This window comes from Leuresthes tenuis, unplaced genomic scaffold (genome assembly GCF_036924035.1).
Source record: "Leuresthes tenuis unplaced genomic scaffold, fLeuTen1.0.hap1 SCAF_3, whole genome shotgun sequence".
Classification (NCBI taxonomy): domain Eukaryota; kingdom Metazoa; phylum Chordata; class Actinopteri; order Atheriniformes; family Atherinopsidae; genus Leuresthes; species Leuresthes tenuis.
The window spans coordinates 7,718,847-7,734,240 of record NW_027325357.1 but is presented as its reverse complement, the minus strand read 5'-3'; the positions used below and the strand labels follow the sequence as shown (position 1 = coordinate 7,734,240).

Here is a 15,394-nt window from a genome sequence, read left to right as displayed (position 1 = left end):
CATTATTTAGGTTCAAGGATGACAGAGAGTGGTGGATAAGAGGAGGAAGAGAAACGGGGAATGTGTGGCTACAGCAAGAAAAAGACAAAGAAGGTTTGGCGGAGAGGATGACGTGTCACCGTTCTTAACATTCCTTTTGAAATTTGCTCCCTGTTCCCCCACAACTCTCTCTAACTACCACAGAGGGGGTTCATTATTCTCACTTTACTCCCCCACTAATTATCGTTATCATTATGGGGTATAATTACAATTTCACTGCCAAACACCCATGTAGACTGCTCAGCTCTGAGTCACACAGAAGGTTATCAATAGTTGCTCAATTGCATAGTCTCATCTGCCTAATTATAAGATTTAGGCTTTGTGATAACTGAATAGGATGTGAAATCTAGTATTATGTCTAGTGAGTGCTGGTAAGATGCTGAAAGTCAGCAGAAGGCCATGAAGTAAACCAATGTGTACGGAGCCTTTTAATTAAAAGCTGTGGCTTTCTCTGGAATATAAATCAGAGGAAATCCAAGGTTATGAAACAACTGGAAGTCTCTGAAATATCATTCAAGCTGGTACAGATCTGAGTATATAGAGAGATAACAAAATCCTGTTCATTATAACTTTAGATTCTTTGTGTTTTATTCCCCTTGCTCATTACCTGTATAAAGAACTTTTACATTTTATCTCAGTTTTACTTCTCCACCAAGACTACTTCTACTTTTAATTAATCCATGCTAGTAGCACCAGTTCATTCAACCCATATCATCATATTAATGAAGAGCCACAGTGGGAAGTTGTCGTACAGACCTGTGTTGCAGTCACTGGCTTTCACTCATGTTAAGATTAGTAGTTGTGTTTGTCAAGGGGGTTTCTAAATCCCTCTGTGGCATTTTGGAGTTGCAGCTGACGCCTTGAACCTGATGAATGTTCTCTCCATCTGCTGCAGCTCTGCACTGTTGTACAAGACTGACACAGGCCTAATCTGCAGAAGAAATTCATTAGACCTGCCTTCTGTCACATACAGAGAGAGCACGGCAGAGCGGAGAGGAAGTTTTGGATGGAAAAGCAGGCATGAGGGCGTGGGTACAGAGATTAAAGGAAAAAAAGAAAGAAGATGACCGTATGAATGGCTCAGTAAGCATATGACAGACGGTTGGACCAGGCTGGTGGAATTTGTGCCATGGAGAGCCTCATGACAGACAGGAGGCAGATTCTCTTTGACCCCAATTACCAGAGGTGTTTCTTTCCACCAGCTAATCCACAGTGTTTAGTGTGGCCCCTCCTCATAGAGATCTGCTTTTCCAGCCTGTTGTTTTCCCCACAGAGACATAGGAATGATGGCATAGTTCTACAAATCCATTTAATTTATATATTTTTAACCAAATACAACATCCTGACTCTTAGTGTTGTTGAACCAGGAGCACAAAGCTCCTCAGTTATAATCCTTAAATGTGATAACACACTTTTACCACTTAGTAATATTATGAAGTAAAACACATAACAGAGATTTGAGATTTAAAAAAGTAAACTCAACTTCTGTTTCCCAGAATAATTGCATTACTTAAGCGGTTTCTCTGCAACTGATTATCTGATGGGCATTTCTTTTTCTGTCTTTCTGCAGAGACACTCATGGACTCCACCACAGCCACGGCAGAGCTCGGCTGGACGGTCTACCCTGTGTCGGGATCGAGTGACAACAGCGTAAGTGACCTACTCTACTTACACTACATTCTAACTCTAACAATGACACTTTAATGTAATTACTTCCAAAGCAGTGATATGTTTGCATGTTATTTTAGGCCATTTTTCTAATGACAAAGATAAGGTGTGAGGTGGCCTTCTTTTCCTAATTGTGTAAGTGAAGCAAATGTGTAAATTTGCCCAGTCCCCCATGAAAACTTCGCTTCTGTTGGTAGTCAGTGTTTTGATTTCTCACTCTAAGGTTAAAAGATCAGTCATTGAGCCAGCCTGCCCCCCGGTGTGAGCAAGATCGTTTTTCTCCTCAGCTAAATCAAACAAAAAAATCCCTATATATAGAAATAACTTGACTGATTTTTTTCTCTTTTGTTTGTTAAATTTCTACCTCTTGTAGATATTTGAATAAAACAATAAAATGAAAACTTTACTCACACTTTATCACTCCTTTTTGTTCATTTTTGTCTTTAAAAAAACCCAGCTTTTTTTTCTAATTCTGGTTTTAGTTTAGGACAAACACATTATGATTAAAGAATCTTAAACTCAGAGCTTGGTATGTTAGTTCTCACGCCAGCCTGGAAGCAATGTGTTATAAAGGCCTTATTGGTGTTTTATGCACAGTATTTCCACATAGTTTGCCAGGTCAATGGTTCTGCCACATGTAAGCCAGACCCACACAGCCAAAACCAGTGTCTCAGTCTCCTTAACTTTTTTCTCCACCACAGGCTTTAGACTTCTTAGAATGGATCTAAAAGAGAGAAAAAACATTGCAGACTTATTTGCTGGTGCGTTTTAAAAACCGCTGCCGATTTTATTCAATTATTCTTCTGTGGGTTTTTTAAAAAATATGGTTTAAATCATATACTATTCTTCTGCATCTTTTTGCACCATAAAAAAAGAAAAGAAAAAAGAATGTAAGTAAGCTTATCCTCAGCAGTTCCATGATACAACTTCAAAGCTGTTCAGCAAAAATTTTGGACAACGCCATCGCTCAAAACCTGAAGGGACATTATCTCCTCCCTGCTAATTTCTACAATCAAATCCAAAACACAACGATGCCTGGTTTCCCTTTCTCTTTCTCTTGCCAGCTCTGGATCCAGTCTGCCCAGAGACAGTCCAGAGACCATTTGCATCACATACTCCTTTCATCTATGAAAAATGTTAGATTCAGTGAAACATTTTTCAGAATCTGCTTTAACTTTAAGTGGAAACTTCAGACTAGAAAGTTGAGTACTTAAAAGAGACATTAAAAGGTCAAAATATTATACAATTTTTTGTAAATGAAAATGTTCACTTTGGCCAAAAGTAAGGAAAAAGTTAATCTAAATATGAAATGAAAGACATCCAAGCTCCTCAGTGATGACCTCTTTCAGTATTTTGGTATTCTGCCGGATTCCATGGTTGTTCTCTCTTTTGAAGCGAATAGCTTCGCATTCCGTTTAACTAAAAAGCTTGAGATTATTTTTGTTTTCATGTGTGCTCTTATTTTCTGGTTTTGACCCTAAATATTTCCATGCCTCTAATGAAAACCCCCACATGCAGCTATGATATATCCTGCTCCTAGAGCACAATGACATGCAAAGTCCCTAAGCTCTTGGATTTAGTCAGGTATAGGTTGGCCTTATCGGCGTGGGCACTAAAGTTTTATGATATGTGGCTGACTTTGTCAAGAGCCAAGTCCACTGGAAAGCTAAGAATGAGCAGGATGGAGATAGCTTGTCCCTCATGGCCCAGGGCAACAGGTGTAGAACCACAGCTTGGCTTCCCTCTGAGTATAACAGCAAGAGGTGCTTTACAGAAGCTATTGTCTTACACTCATACTGCAGAGCATGGCTTCATGGGCTTAGCTTGTGGATCAGTAACATCCAGCAGAGCACTGAACCAGCAGTTGGCTTTCACTGCTCCCTATAGCTCAATGAAATATATCCTAAGTTGGCATGTGATACATTGCAACACAAAGGAAATGCAAACAAGAAACAGCAAGATATTGTATCAGAAATGGTTTGGCAGTTTAGGTTATTCCACTCTGATTTTACAGGTTACACGTATAAGGCCTGTAAAATTATTATTTTAAAAATATCTATAAAATGCTTTGCATTGGATGCTGTTATACTTCACTGTGTGTAAACCAAGCTTTATAACCCTCTCTGTGTCTAACCAGGCAGTTCTTCCATTTAATCAAATAGAATAACTATCAAATGTTATCCTTGACCCAAAAGCCAATAGCTGTTGTTCCTCAAATGGCCACTTGAGGCAGAACCCCACTGTTAGAATGTTCAACCAACCACCGCATGGTACAAAAAGAAAAAGAAAAAAAGATTTCGGTCTGTGGTGGTGATATTTTCAATCTACACAAGCAAGAACATGCTCAGTTATCTTAGTTTTAAACTGCATCAAGACTTGAAGTCGTGCACAAATATTGGTGGAGCCACTTTGAGTGACAGGTGAGTTATCCAATGTACGTACACTGGCTCTTACTAAGATCCATCCCCTTTATGTCACTTCTGACTTGAAAAATCTAAGAAGAGAATGGATAAATGCTGAATTTAGTCCGTAAACCTGTGGGTGACTGCAGTAAACAGTCTATGTGCTGATCCAATTTGCATCAGTACATTTCTTAGCTTCCCCACCCTCTCCAAACGCAGGGCATGCCAGTTGAGATCAACTATAGATAACACACTGAATATGAACTTAATTTGTTTAAGTGAATATATCCTTAATGAGTATATGACTCAATGTATAGCCAGCTAGCAGTGCAGGGTCAAGTGGTCAATGTTTTCCTCTCTGAGCTAGATACAGGTCAGATGTCCTGACCCATTCATTCATTGCTACACTGAAGTACCAACAAGTGCAGCCACTTAGAAATACACTGCTTTGTCGTCTGCATAGGCAGTGAACATAATGAGGTGGTGTGTGTGTGGGTTAGGTTTTCATTATGAATGTGCTATGATGTGGTGGTGTACCAGCATATATGTCTAGTGTCACTTAGGGACACAAAACACATCAGACTTTTGCAGGAGGTCAATGTGCAGTGCATGCTGGGAAATGTTTGTTAAACAAAGCAGTTTATTTGTCAGAACTGCTGCTTACTGTATTAAAATTCCTTTGAAATATGATTATGGTTGTTTACATATAATTGCGCACATGAGCAGCAAACCAAGAAGACATACTTTTTTTTAAATTTCTTTTCCTTTAAAAGTTATTTGTTAAACTCTGGATCGCTGAAGTTCAAAGAGACCACAGATTTGCTGTGATTCACAATTAAAGTCTGAGAAATGATATTCTAGGAAGTATGCAAAAAAAATGCAAACATGATACATGTGCAATTTTGTGGAATGGGAGTAAAATAATTATTCTTCTCATTTCACATGTTGTACATTAGTAGTGGACAGTGGTAATTGAGGCTGACTACAGTAGACAGTTCTACTTAAGGCTGTGAGTGGGTGAGTCTCTCCTCTCTTTGAGGCCCGGTCTCCTTCAGGATTTGTCTCCCATGGCCTCTCTTGTAGTAATTGAATGCAGACAGTGGGTGTCATTTGTCCTCTGTCCCTCTAGGGAAGGCACTCTTGCTCTGACAGATTTCCCACAACTCCAAATGGGGCGACTGTGCCCCAGGAGTTTTCCATTGGGTTTCTCTCTCTGCTTTTGTGTGAATAATTTATTTACTTCTGTCAGTGATAGAGTGGTGATATGTAATGTGGTTCAGGACCGTGAGGCTAGTTCAGGTTAACTCAAACATTGCAATGACAAGGCGTGATGAATACGAGTTTTATGCTATGTGAACACAATGGAAACGTTAAATGTTTGATTGCTCTGACAGCGTGTTCAAACTGCTGCTTGACTTATGTGTCTGACTTTTTCCTGACCACTTGCTTATTGAACAGGCTGTTTCCTACTGTGAAACTTTATCTTTAACATGACACTTTGCTGTTGTTTGCCATGCAGCAATGGCAGTAATAAGGCCTAAAATTAAATGTTGAATAAGAGTTGACAGTGATGGTGGGTGCAGTATTCAAAGCAATTCCTTGTTTGGGGTTGATTCATCATCTAGTACTTCAAATAGGTTTGACAGTCATTCACAAAGCTTTGAATGATTTTAACATCCAGCAACAAGTCTTTAAAATGTGCTTTCCAGACAGATTTGCAAGGTACATATTTACCAGAAATATGACTGGCTGTTGAAGACCATGAAGAGTGAATTTGTGGTCAACTGTTTGCAGCCAACAAACATTTTGACAGTCTGCATTTAGAATATTGGCTTTGGAGCTGTATTAATGCCACCAGATGCTTATACTGCAATAGGTATCTACAGCCATGTATTTTTCAGCAGCTACTTTAAGAGCAGACTGTCCTTAAAATATGAGCATTTGGCCATTTGCAACATTTGGCTTTGTTGTCATTTAAGATGTTGTTGCTTTTGTGTTAAAGGTAATCCCTTTAAATTTCACAATAATGCGTGACAAGGACATTATGGCCTTGAGCAGCACACTGAACCAATCTCTGCTCTTTGTGAACGAGTTTGCATTGAATAGACACAAATTAAATAATCATTGAGATTAGTGTGCAGTATCTGTTTCATGGTACTTACTAAGAAGAGAAGCCGTCTGTGGTGAATTGCCTCAGCCAAAGGGGTGAGTCCAGTCTATAATTCAGTCTTGTCAGTGCTATAGACTTGGCTTTACAGATAAAACAGAGCCCTATTGTCATTGACACGTATGGATTGCAGGTCAGCTGAACTTTCTCCTGGAGTGGAACAAGTGATATTGATTCTCAAGCTTACTCTTAGTGAGCATCACTGAACTGTAGCACTTCATATAACTCCAGAGGATAGTAGCAGCTTACATACTGCATTGCAGCCTCTCCAACTCCTGTCATATTCCAACCGTCATAATCAATATTGCCTTAAGACTGTTTTTCTGTACAGGGTAATTGTCTCTCAGCATTGCCCCCCAAAAGTAATATAGATTGTTTTTCTCTATAGAAGATCAGCTAGCAGACATGTAAAAGATTTTTCTCACAAAATATAAATGGCCTGACAACAATGGGCAGGAAGAGAAAGTTTCTTTAAGTCTTATTTTCATACATGTGAGTTGTTTAGACCATAAACGTCACAATTTACTTTTTAGTGTCATTGGTGTGTCTCTGTCTGGTAGTAGATCATGTAAAAATGCTTATATTAGGTTAGTTTGATAATACAAGTAGGTGGTTCTTCGTGATTAAAGGGGAACTCCGGTATTTTTAAACCTAGACCTTATTTCTGGCATGAAATACGTTTATCTACTCACCGAGAACAGTTTGGCGAAAGTCAACGTCCTTCGGGAGCTATTTAGATAACTCGCGATAGGCGTATATATAACGGAGTGAACAGGGCAGGGACGATGTAGTCTCTAAATAAGGCATTATCTGTCTTTATTTCACCAATACTTTAAGACAGATAAAGACAGATAATATACGGTGATCGCGAGTTATCTAAATAGCTTCTGATCGACGCCGACTTTTGCCAAACTGTTCTCAGTGAGTAGATAAACGTATTTCATGCCAGAAATAAGGTCTAGGTTTAAAAATACCGGAGTTCCCCTTTAATTTAGTCTGTTTAGAATAATAGATAAGAAATATGGAACATCCAGCATTTTCCTGAACCATTCAGTCCAGGACTGTTAGACCCAGGACCCCAATGAGAGCAATTAAAACATAAAACAGTATGCTCTTGTTTGGAACCAGTCGTGCATTCTGCTTCACACCACTGCTTTTTCATCAAAAGAGTGAGTTTCTCAGTGGAAGGAAGCATGTGCATTATGAATTCTCATTTGCCTGTTGTCAACCTTGAAATATACTTATGTCTAATTTTGAAATAAATGCTCTATATACTATCTATGTATGTATAAAAGGTACAGATGCTCTTGATAACATTTTACGTGTTTTAAGAATTATCTGATGATTCACATTAGTTGATGGTAAACATTATTTTAAACAGTCCCCATGGCTGGTAACTTCCATAAGAAGAGAAATAGAAATAAGCATTGTATTAAACAATTGCAACAGGATTTCAGTATCATGAGCTAGTGATTTTGAATTGCCATCATCTGAGGGCAGTTCATTCCCTCCAGCTAATTTAACTTGACATCCACCAGCAGTGTTACCTCTACCTGCTGTACTTAAAACACATGACCACCCTTTCAGAGCACTCTTGGTAAGAGGCAGGGGAAAAAGCTGTGAAAATGAAGACGTTTCTTCTAATTTCACACTCTGTGCTTGATCGTTAGGCTCTTATTATGCCCCATTTGCTTCCCTCCACTGGCTGTGATGAAAGGAGGGCAAAGAGGCCATGACAGGACAAAAAGGGGCCCTTCATCAAAACACATTTTGTTTGGGCTCTTTTTTTTGTCAGACTCAACCCCCCACCCCCCACATCACTGCCAACACTTTTTTCTGGACTTTCCCGTCCGCATCCCTCATTAGCAGCAACCCCCACCTGTTTCCACATTCATTTTATTAAACTGTGATTGTCCAATGCACTGTGCTGACCAGAACAGGCTGTCTGCTCTTGTTTAATTGGCCCAAAGCCTCCCCACAGCTCCTCAACAAGTGGGAAGGTCAATGGCTGCTCATGACCTGGGAAGATGATGTCTGTCAGTACTGCGCAAAGACAGATTCATCCTCTAGCCCTACCAAACTTAACTCGCATTGTATGTGTACAACCGTGCCTTAACTACTTGATGATAAAGTCACTAAACAGAGAACACTTTTAGTCGCTAAATGAATATTTTTCAAACTGTAGAAAGTCTTGAATATGTTCATATAGTTAAACAGTTATCTGTTAAATGATCTAGACCCAGTCACTTGCCAGAGTAAATTACCCATGAATTCCAACTTTAACACATTATTTGTAAAATAAACTCGTACAGCCTCCCTTCTCATTAGCCACATTTAGAAGAAAGACTTTTTTATTCATCCAACATTTTATTTTCTCTCATTATTGCTATTATTTTTGGCTTAACATCAGACTTTTTTGTTTGGGCTTTTGTGATGGTTGGGGTCAAACCAAGCATCACACTAGCAGTGATTAATTGGGACATGGGATTTAAGAACTAAAGCTGTTCTAATTAGTCAAAGTGTTTGACAGAATGCACGTTGTAACAAGAGGGGTGACTTTTTTCTCCCAACCCGTCAGAATCTGTCAAAATCCTCACTAAGTGGGTACTAATTTGAGAAATTATATCAGCTGTGAAGTGAAGAGTGAAGGGGGGGGGGGGGGGGGGGGGGTATGGGGTGCACCAGATGTAAAGTTGTTCAGAGGGGTGAGAACAAGATTTTTTCTTGGCTGAGATGTTGAGGTCGAGGTCGTGACCTGCATGGTGGTTTGAGTGCATGGTGTTTAAAGCTGGTTTGATCCATAGCCAAGGGCCAGGCAACCACAGAGGTTTCATTTGGACTCTGTAAAGTCACAGCAAGTACTCAAATTGGTGTACAATATGTAGACTTTGAAGCTGAACAACATACCCAGAGAACCTGGGGGGAAATTTGCTCCTTAGTAATTGTTTATATGATTACCTGTTGATGATAATTGTACCAGTTTAGACTGACTTTGTTGTGAAACATTTGTCACATTCAATGCTTCACTACAGTAAAACTGTAGTGCGTCATTAATGTGTCCTATTAAGAAAAAATAAAAAAGTGCGGCCCATGTCACACAAACCAGAGCCTAAGTAGTAGTTTTACCTCATGTCTAACTTTTCTTTTAAAGAAACAGTGTGTTAACTGTCTTTCTCACTGAACCGAAAGAGAGCATCAGAACAATTTGCCATCATCAACTTAAACATCACAATGCATAAAGCACTTATCCTAAATGAGAAATACTCAAATGCTACATTTACCATTTAGTAGCGCCTACACTACATTTTGAAAAGACCAAACTGAGTAATAATTATCTATTCAAATAGCCAAATGATTTTGATAACTTAATGACCCCAAATAGTAAACAATAATGGATTGATTTTCAATAGAAAGAAAACCTAACGATAGCTGCTTTGAAAGTCTTTTTCTTTTAATTGTATTAGTAAGGCTAAGTAAGGCTCTTATAGTCAAATCTGTGCTTACCATTGTTAACTGTATTAGCGTTACAAACGAGAGAGCATACTGGAAAGGCTACTTCACATTTGTTCCTTTAGATAAACTTAATGTGTCCTTTCAAAGTGAGTTATAAGAGATATTATGTTTCCTCTCACCGTGTAATCACTTTAATCAAAATATTGCCTCAAGCTGATTACTTCCAGTAATCAAAGTCATTATAAAAGTGCCAATGAAAACATACTTGTTATTGCTGGAAAATAGGTATCTGTGGGACTTCATGACAGTTTACATTAATAAGAAACATGTAGCCCATTAACTACTTTACAGCTGAATTGCTCTTAATTGAATGAATCGGGGTAGCTATGGGCCTCAATTACCTTTTTCCTTTTTTCTTAGATAAGGACTCTATGAAAGTTAAATTTCTTCTTGAATTTCCCACATGGAAAAAATGTTAATTTGCAATTTTTGTGTGTCTTTGATCAACAGTGGGAGGAGGTGAGCGGTTATGATGAAAACATGAACACCATCAGGACGTACCAAGTCTGTAATGTTTTTGACAACAATCAGAACAACTGGGTACGGACAAAATACATTCGGCGTCGTGGTGCGCAGAGGATCCATGTGGAGATGAAATTCTCAGTGAGGGACTGCAGTAGCATCCCCAATGTACCAGGATCCTGTAAAGAGACTTTCAATCTGTATTACTATGAATCCGATGCAGACACTGCCACCAGAAACTCTCCAGCTTGGATGGAGAACCCCTGGATCAAGGTTGACACCATTGCAGCAGATGAGAGCTTCTCCCAGGTGGACCTTGGGGGCAGAGTGATGAAGATCAACACAGAGGTTCGAAGCTTTGGCCCTGTGTCACGAAATGGCTTCTACTTGGCTTTTCAGGACTATGGTGGTTGCATGTCACTCATCGCTGTTCGGGTCTTCTACCGGAAGTGTCCCCGAATCATCACTAATGGGGCATTGTTCCATGAGACATTATCAGGAGCAGAGAGCACCTCCCTGGTGGCTGCAAGGGGTGTTTGTATCCCTAACGCAGAGGAAGTGGATGTGCCCATTAAGCTGTACTGCAATGGAGATGGGGAATGGATGGTGCCAATTGGGCGCTGTATGTGCAAAGCTGGGCATGAGGCTGTGGAAAATGGAACTGTTTGTCGAGGTATGTTGTGCTCTTATTATGTTTACATCATATAACCGACTATACTGTAAGCCTAATAAGTCATTCTGCTCTGCTATCACGAGAGAGTAATCCAACCACTAAAGGATTCTGTCCGTGGAATGGTTCCACTTAAAGTTGTTCTGAGAATCTTTCTAAGTCTCATTCAATTATATTGTAAGGTCATGCATCACAGAAATGATGAAGGGCATAAATTCTGTGCACAGATTATTCAAATCATCACATTCTCTGAACAAATACGATTATCCCACATCCTTGCTACTTTCCAATATAAATACACAGAAATATTGCATTCCCACCATGGTTTGATAGTGAAAAACTCTGCTGTCTTTGGGAGTTGACTACAGAGCATGTTTGGTTAAGTTCTTCTGAGCTACAATAAATGGAACCAATTGTTTTATTACTTGAACTCCTCCAAACTGTTGCACATGCTGCACTGCTGAACTTAGTGTGACAAAAAATAAATCCCTTTATCTGGACTAATGAAAAGACACTCAATGCACAATCAAAGTTTATGATTTTGTTAAGACACTATGAATAAAAGGAAGGTTCATTTTGTTTCACAAATAATGGATTTAAAATAGTTTTGGCTCTGTGGATATGTAAGAAACCCTAACAGGAAAACATGAAACAGAAACACAAATGAAATAAGAACTGCAATCTTTAAAAGTCAGTGTTTCATCTTTTGATGATAGAATTCCTCCTTCCATTCAACAGGACAAAGAGAATATTTTTTTGTCTCTCACAGGCAAATTGATTAGGCCTTTCAAAGCATCAATGTACCAGCATCTACCTGTACCAAGCCACACTCTGATATGTGGTATATGTTATAGATCTTGATCACTTCACATAGTTTGACAGCATGTAGCCTGCAGAATGTAACCATGCTGATCCAGTCCAGCACCAGAAACCAGCCACCCGTAGTTCAGATCAGTTTGTTGCTGCCTCTCTTACAGTATGTGTGCCTGTAATTACAGCACATCCTCTGGTGTCTGTGTGCTGGGAGGGAAACCGGGATGGGTGCTGCCTCACAAATACTGCCAGGCCTGTTCAGTGACTACTAATGAGGACAGACATAAGATCCACCTTAAGGAATACAGGCCAGCAGGAGGCCTTGAAGATGGCTACTCTGGTGCAGCTATCTGCTCAGAATCCATGTCCTTGCACAATTACACAAATCTGCTTGTTTTTTGACCTACATATAATTCACTGCATGTGGTGGATTCGAAGATCTCACGGGTGTCCTCAGTCATGGTATTTTTTTAGCTAAATGGGATTATACAATTATATGGTGTTCACATGGGGAAAGCATGTTGATCCGCATTATATCCTCACAGCTGGTCATGAAGCTTTTTAAGAAAAGAAAAAAAAAAGCATTTCATCTTCTGTTCCTCATCATTCAAGTATTTATTTCTACTTTGGCTTCTTCTTCATCAGCACCACTGTGGTAGTAAAGGTTGTAGGTTAGTGTTTCTAACAAATACAAGTGAATATGCTTTTGACCATTTTTTGTGTTCATCAGTCCTCCTTGATCATGTGACGCAGTAACTGAACATTAAAGCTTTATGAGAGGAATACATTATCTGTGAGAGCATCTGAGGAATGCAGCAAAACGCCATGTATGGTTATGGATTTTATGACTCTACACACATCCATGAGTTATATAGACAGTAATCAAGTGTGTATTTAATCGAGAAGAAAAATTAAACTGTCAAAGTTTGAACAGATTTTATTGTGTCGTTCCCTCATTGTTGAAAAAACATTTTTGATGGGTCTTTCAAGGCCGCCACCTTTTTTTCCTACTCTATAGTCATCTTCCTAAACACAGAAAGCTGATATCAGTGCTTGAAGCTGTGGTCAACCGCTGCCTTTCAGCTGTTAGAGGTTGGATAATGAATTGATCTGTGAAAGATGTGCCTTTGCCTGCCAATCTAACGGGGTAATGAATTGATTTGTGAGAAGTGCCATCAAAGGCTTTGTAAGATATCCTCTTTCATGGCTGGATTATGGTGCCACACAGACATCACAAAGCAGCAAAGATGAAAGACACTGTTTCTACTGTAATATTAATAAAACAACCAATGCTCTGTTCTAACATTTCCTCAACTAAACGTGTAATTACGCATGTAACAATTAAACCCTTGGCAGGCATTCTGACAAATAATTATGCTGTCATGAAATCTGTCAAAATATTGACAGCAGAAGGGGGTGCTTACATCAGATTGCTGAGGCATTTTTCCTTTGCAATTGTCTTACAAGTGAGATTAAGTTTCCTCTTTAAGAAGTGCTGTGAGTGAAGGAACCATATGAGGACCTTTTCCTGAAAAGAGAGATCTGATTTCCCCTCGGAGCCTTGAGGAGATGGTGCACCACAGACACATGAGGTCCTGTTTGCCATTGCTGTTCACTCCAGAATGAAAAGCATTCTCTCCAGTGGGGCACAATGAGAGCCATGTTCATGGGTGGAATTGCAAACTCCCTTAACAATGCCCATGTGTGTCTTTCATTGTAATCTGATCATCCAACCCCATGCTATTGTGGGTTCAAGGGTCTCGACTGTGGGAGCGTGGCTTGTGTTATTGAGCAGTGAAAGTTCTTATGGAGACAATCTGTCAGAGCGATAACAACAACTTGATTCATTTGGTGGTTATGTTTTTAGTGATATTGGCTGTGTTTAGGGAGAAAATGAAAAGGATCATGAATCAAACAGCATAGTTTGTGTGGCCTTGGGGCCCACATTTGAAGGGAGAGGAAGAGATAATGTTGCACACCCTGACCTTTGATAAAAAAGTGCTGTTATACACCACGGTTTGAAGTGTGTGAAAATAATGAAGTGATGAGGATTTTGAAGGAAAAAACAATTAGTTTCTCAGAGAAAATATCTAGCGTTCTTGTGTGTTGACAGAAATCGGTGTTTTGTTACATCACATAAACATACATTTAGCATAAAGCAATGTTTTGTCTCAGCATTCCTACATTTCCTACACTTGTTTCAGAATTTACTTCAATTTGATACCCTCACCTTTCTAAACATAACAGCAGCTATGATTTAGCTATTCTGTATAATGGACATAGCAAATCCAACTAAATGTGCACAAAAGGCTCCCCAATAGTCTGTAAGATACATAAATGATGAGCATTTTTAGGTCAAAGTGTGGAGACTATGGAATAACATAAGAGCCTCCAGTGACAGTCTTGTGGTGAGGTATGCATCAGTGGTAGTAAGTACTTGGAAGTCAGGTTCCTGTTGTTGCACCAGAGCAATTAGATTAAGGAGGAAAAGCTTCAGTAATTCTTCAGCTAAATGTGGCTGTAGATAAAGAGAGTTAGGGGGATCGAGTGGAAAAGGTGCCAGGCAGACATGATTGGATAGACATGATTGCATGGAACAGTGGCGGGGAGGGGGTGAGAGCAGGAAATGAGTCCCCCTAACCCACTGTCAGAATCCCAATTATTGCAGTCTCTTCGTCTGGAGAGGGTTTAAGGATGGAAATCAGTGTTGCACAGACAAATCCACGCCACTGCCTTTATTTCCCTTGCTACCGCTGTCTTTAATGGCAGCTCTAATTGACTAACAGTGCAAGTGGGAAACAGCCCCGCTGATGACTGGATGACTATCCTCCGTGCTGGAACAAAACACAAAGAAAAACAAACACACACACACCCCGCAGGCTTTTGCTGCAATGTGTATTGTGCAAACAAAGATGAGTGAAGGTTTGCATTGGGCAGCAGTAACACCAGGAGCAGGGGAGTAAGAGAGGGGAAAAATAAGTAAGAGGGACCAAAATGTAAACACTCCGAGTACACAGTAGGCATTCAGACAATATTATGTTAAAGTAAAAGCCACACTTACTTTTGTTGATTGATGGCTGTTTCGACTGCTGTTAGGAGCTGTTAGTTAAGCATAAGGAATACAAATTAGTGCCTGAGCAGATGTTCATTACCGCAACATTTTCCTTCTAAAGAGTATCACAGCCAACATGACTTAATATCTGCATCAAAGACGACATCCTCTGATTTCCATTACTAATCTCTTCATTTAGATCCAATGCAGGACTTGTGATGTGTGTATCATACATGCAGCCTCTTTGGTCTGTACACCGCGTAAGATTTTGTAGGATTCTGTAACAGCATGAGGTAAACAGGCAAGCTCTAAGACATGTCACTGTTCGCAGAGGCCTCAGGGAGCATTTGGAAGCCTTTATTTCATCTTCCCCACTGTGATGGGATTTTTTTTTCTCTGTTGACCTGTCATCTGTTTGTCTATCTGCTCCAAGACAAAAGGAGACCAAGAACGCAGATTTGAGCAGTGATGGAATCTAACTAATTGCATTTACTGCATTTTTGTATATAAGTAAATTTTTTAAACAGTACATTTACATTTTAAGCTACTTTATATTTCCACTCCTCTACATTTAAAATCCAAATACTCCAGAGCTTAAGTGGATAGTT

General features: G+C 39.5%; 1 protein-coding gene across 2 annotated transcripts in view; it reads left to right on the top strand.

The window, feature by feature from the left end:
• Positions 1-15,394, top strand: part of ephb2b (eph receptor B2b) — a 112,674-nt gene that overhangs the window by 40,995 nt on the left and 56,285 nt on the right. For both annotated transcript variants that reach the window (XM_072381612.1, XM_072381611.1), the window contains exons 2-3: positions 1,610-1,689; positions 10,240-10,924. In XM_072381612.1, the coding sequence (XP_072237713.1) occupies positions 1,610-1,689; positions 10,240-10,924 (765 nt within the window). The remainder of the gene's footprint in view (positions 1-1,609; positions 1,690-10,239; positions 10,925-15,394) is intronic.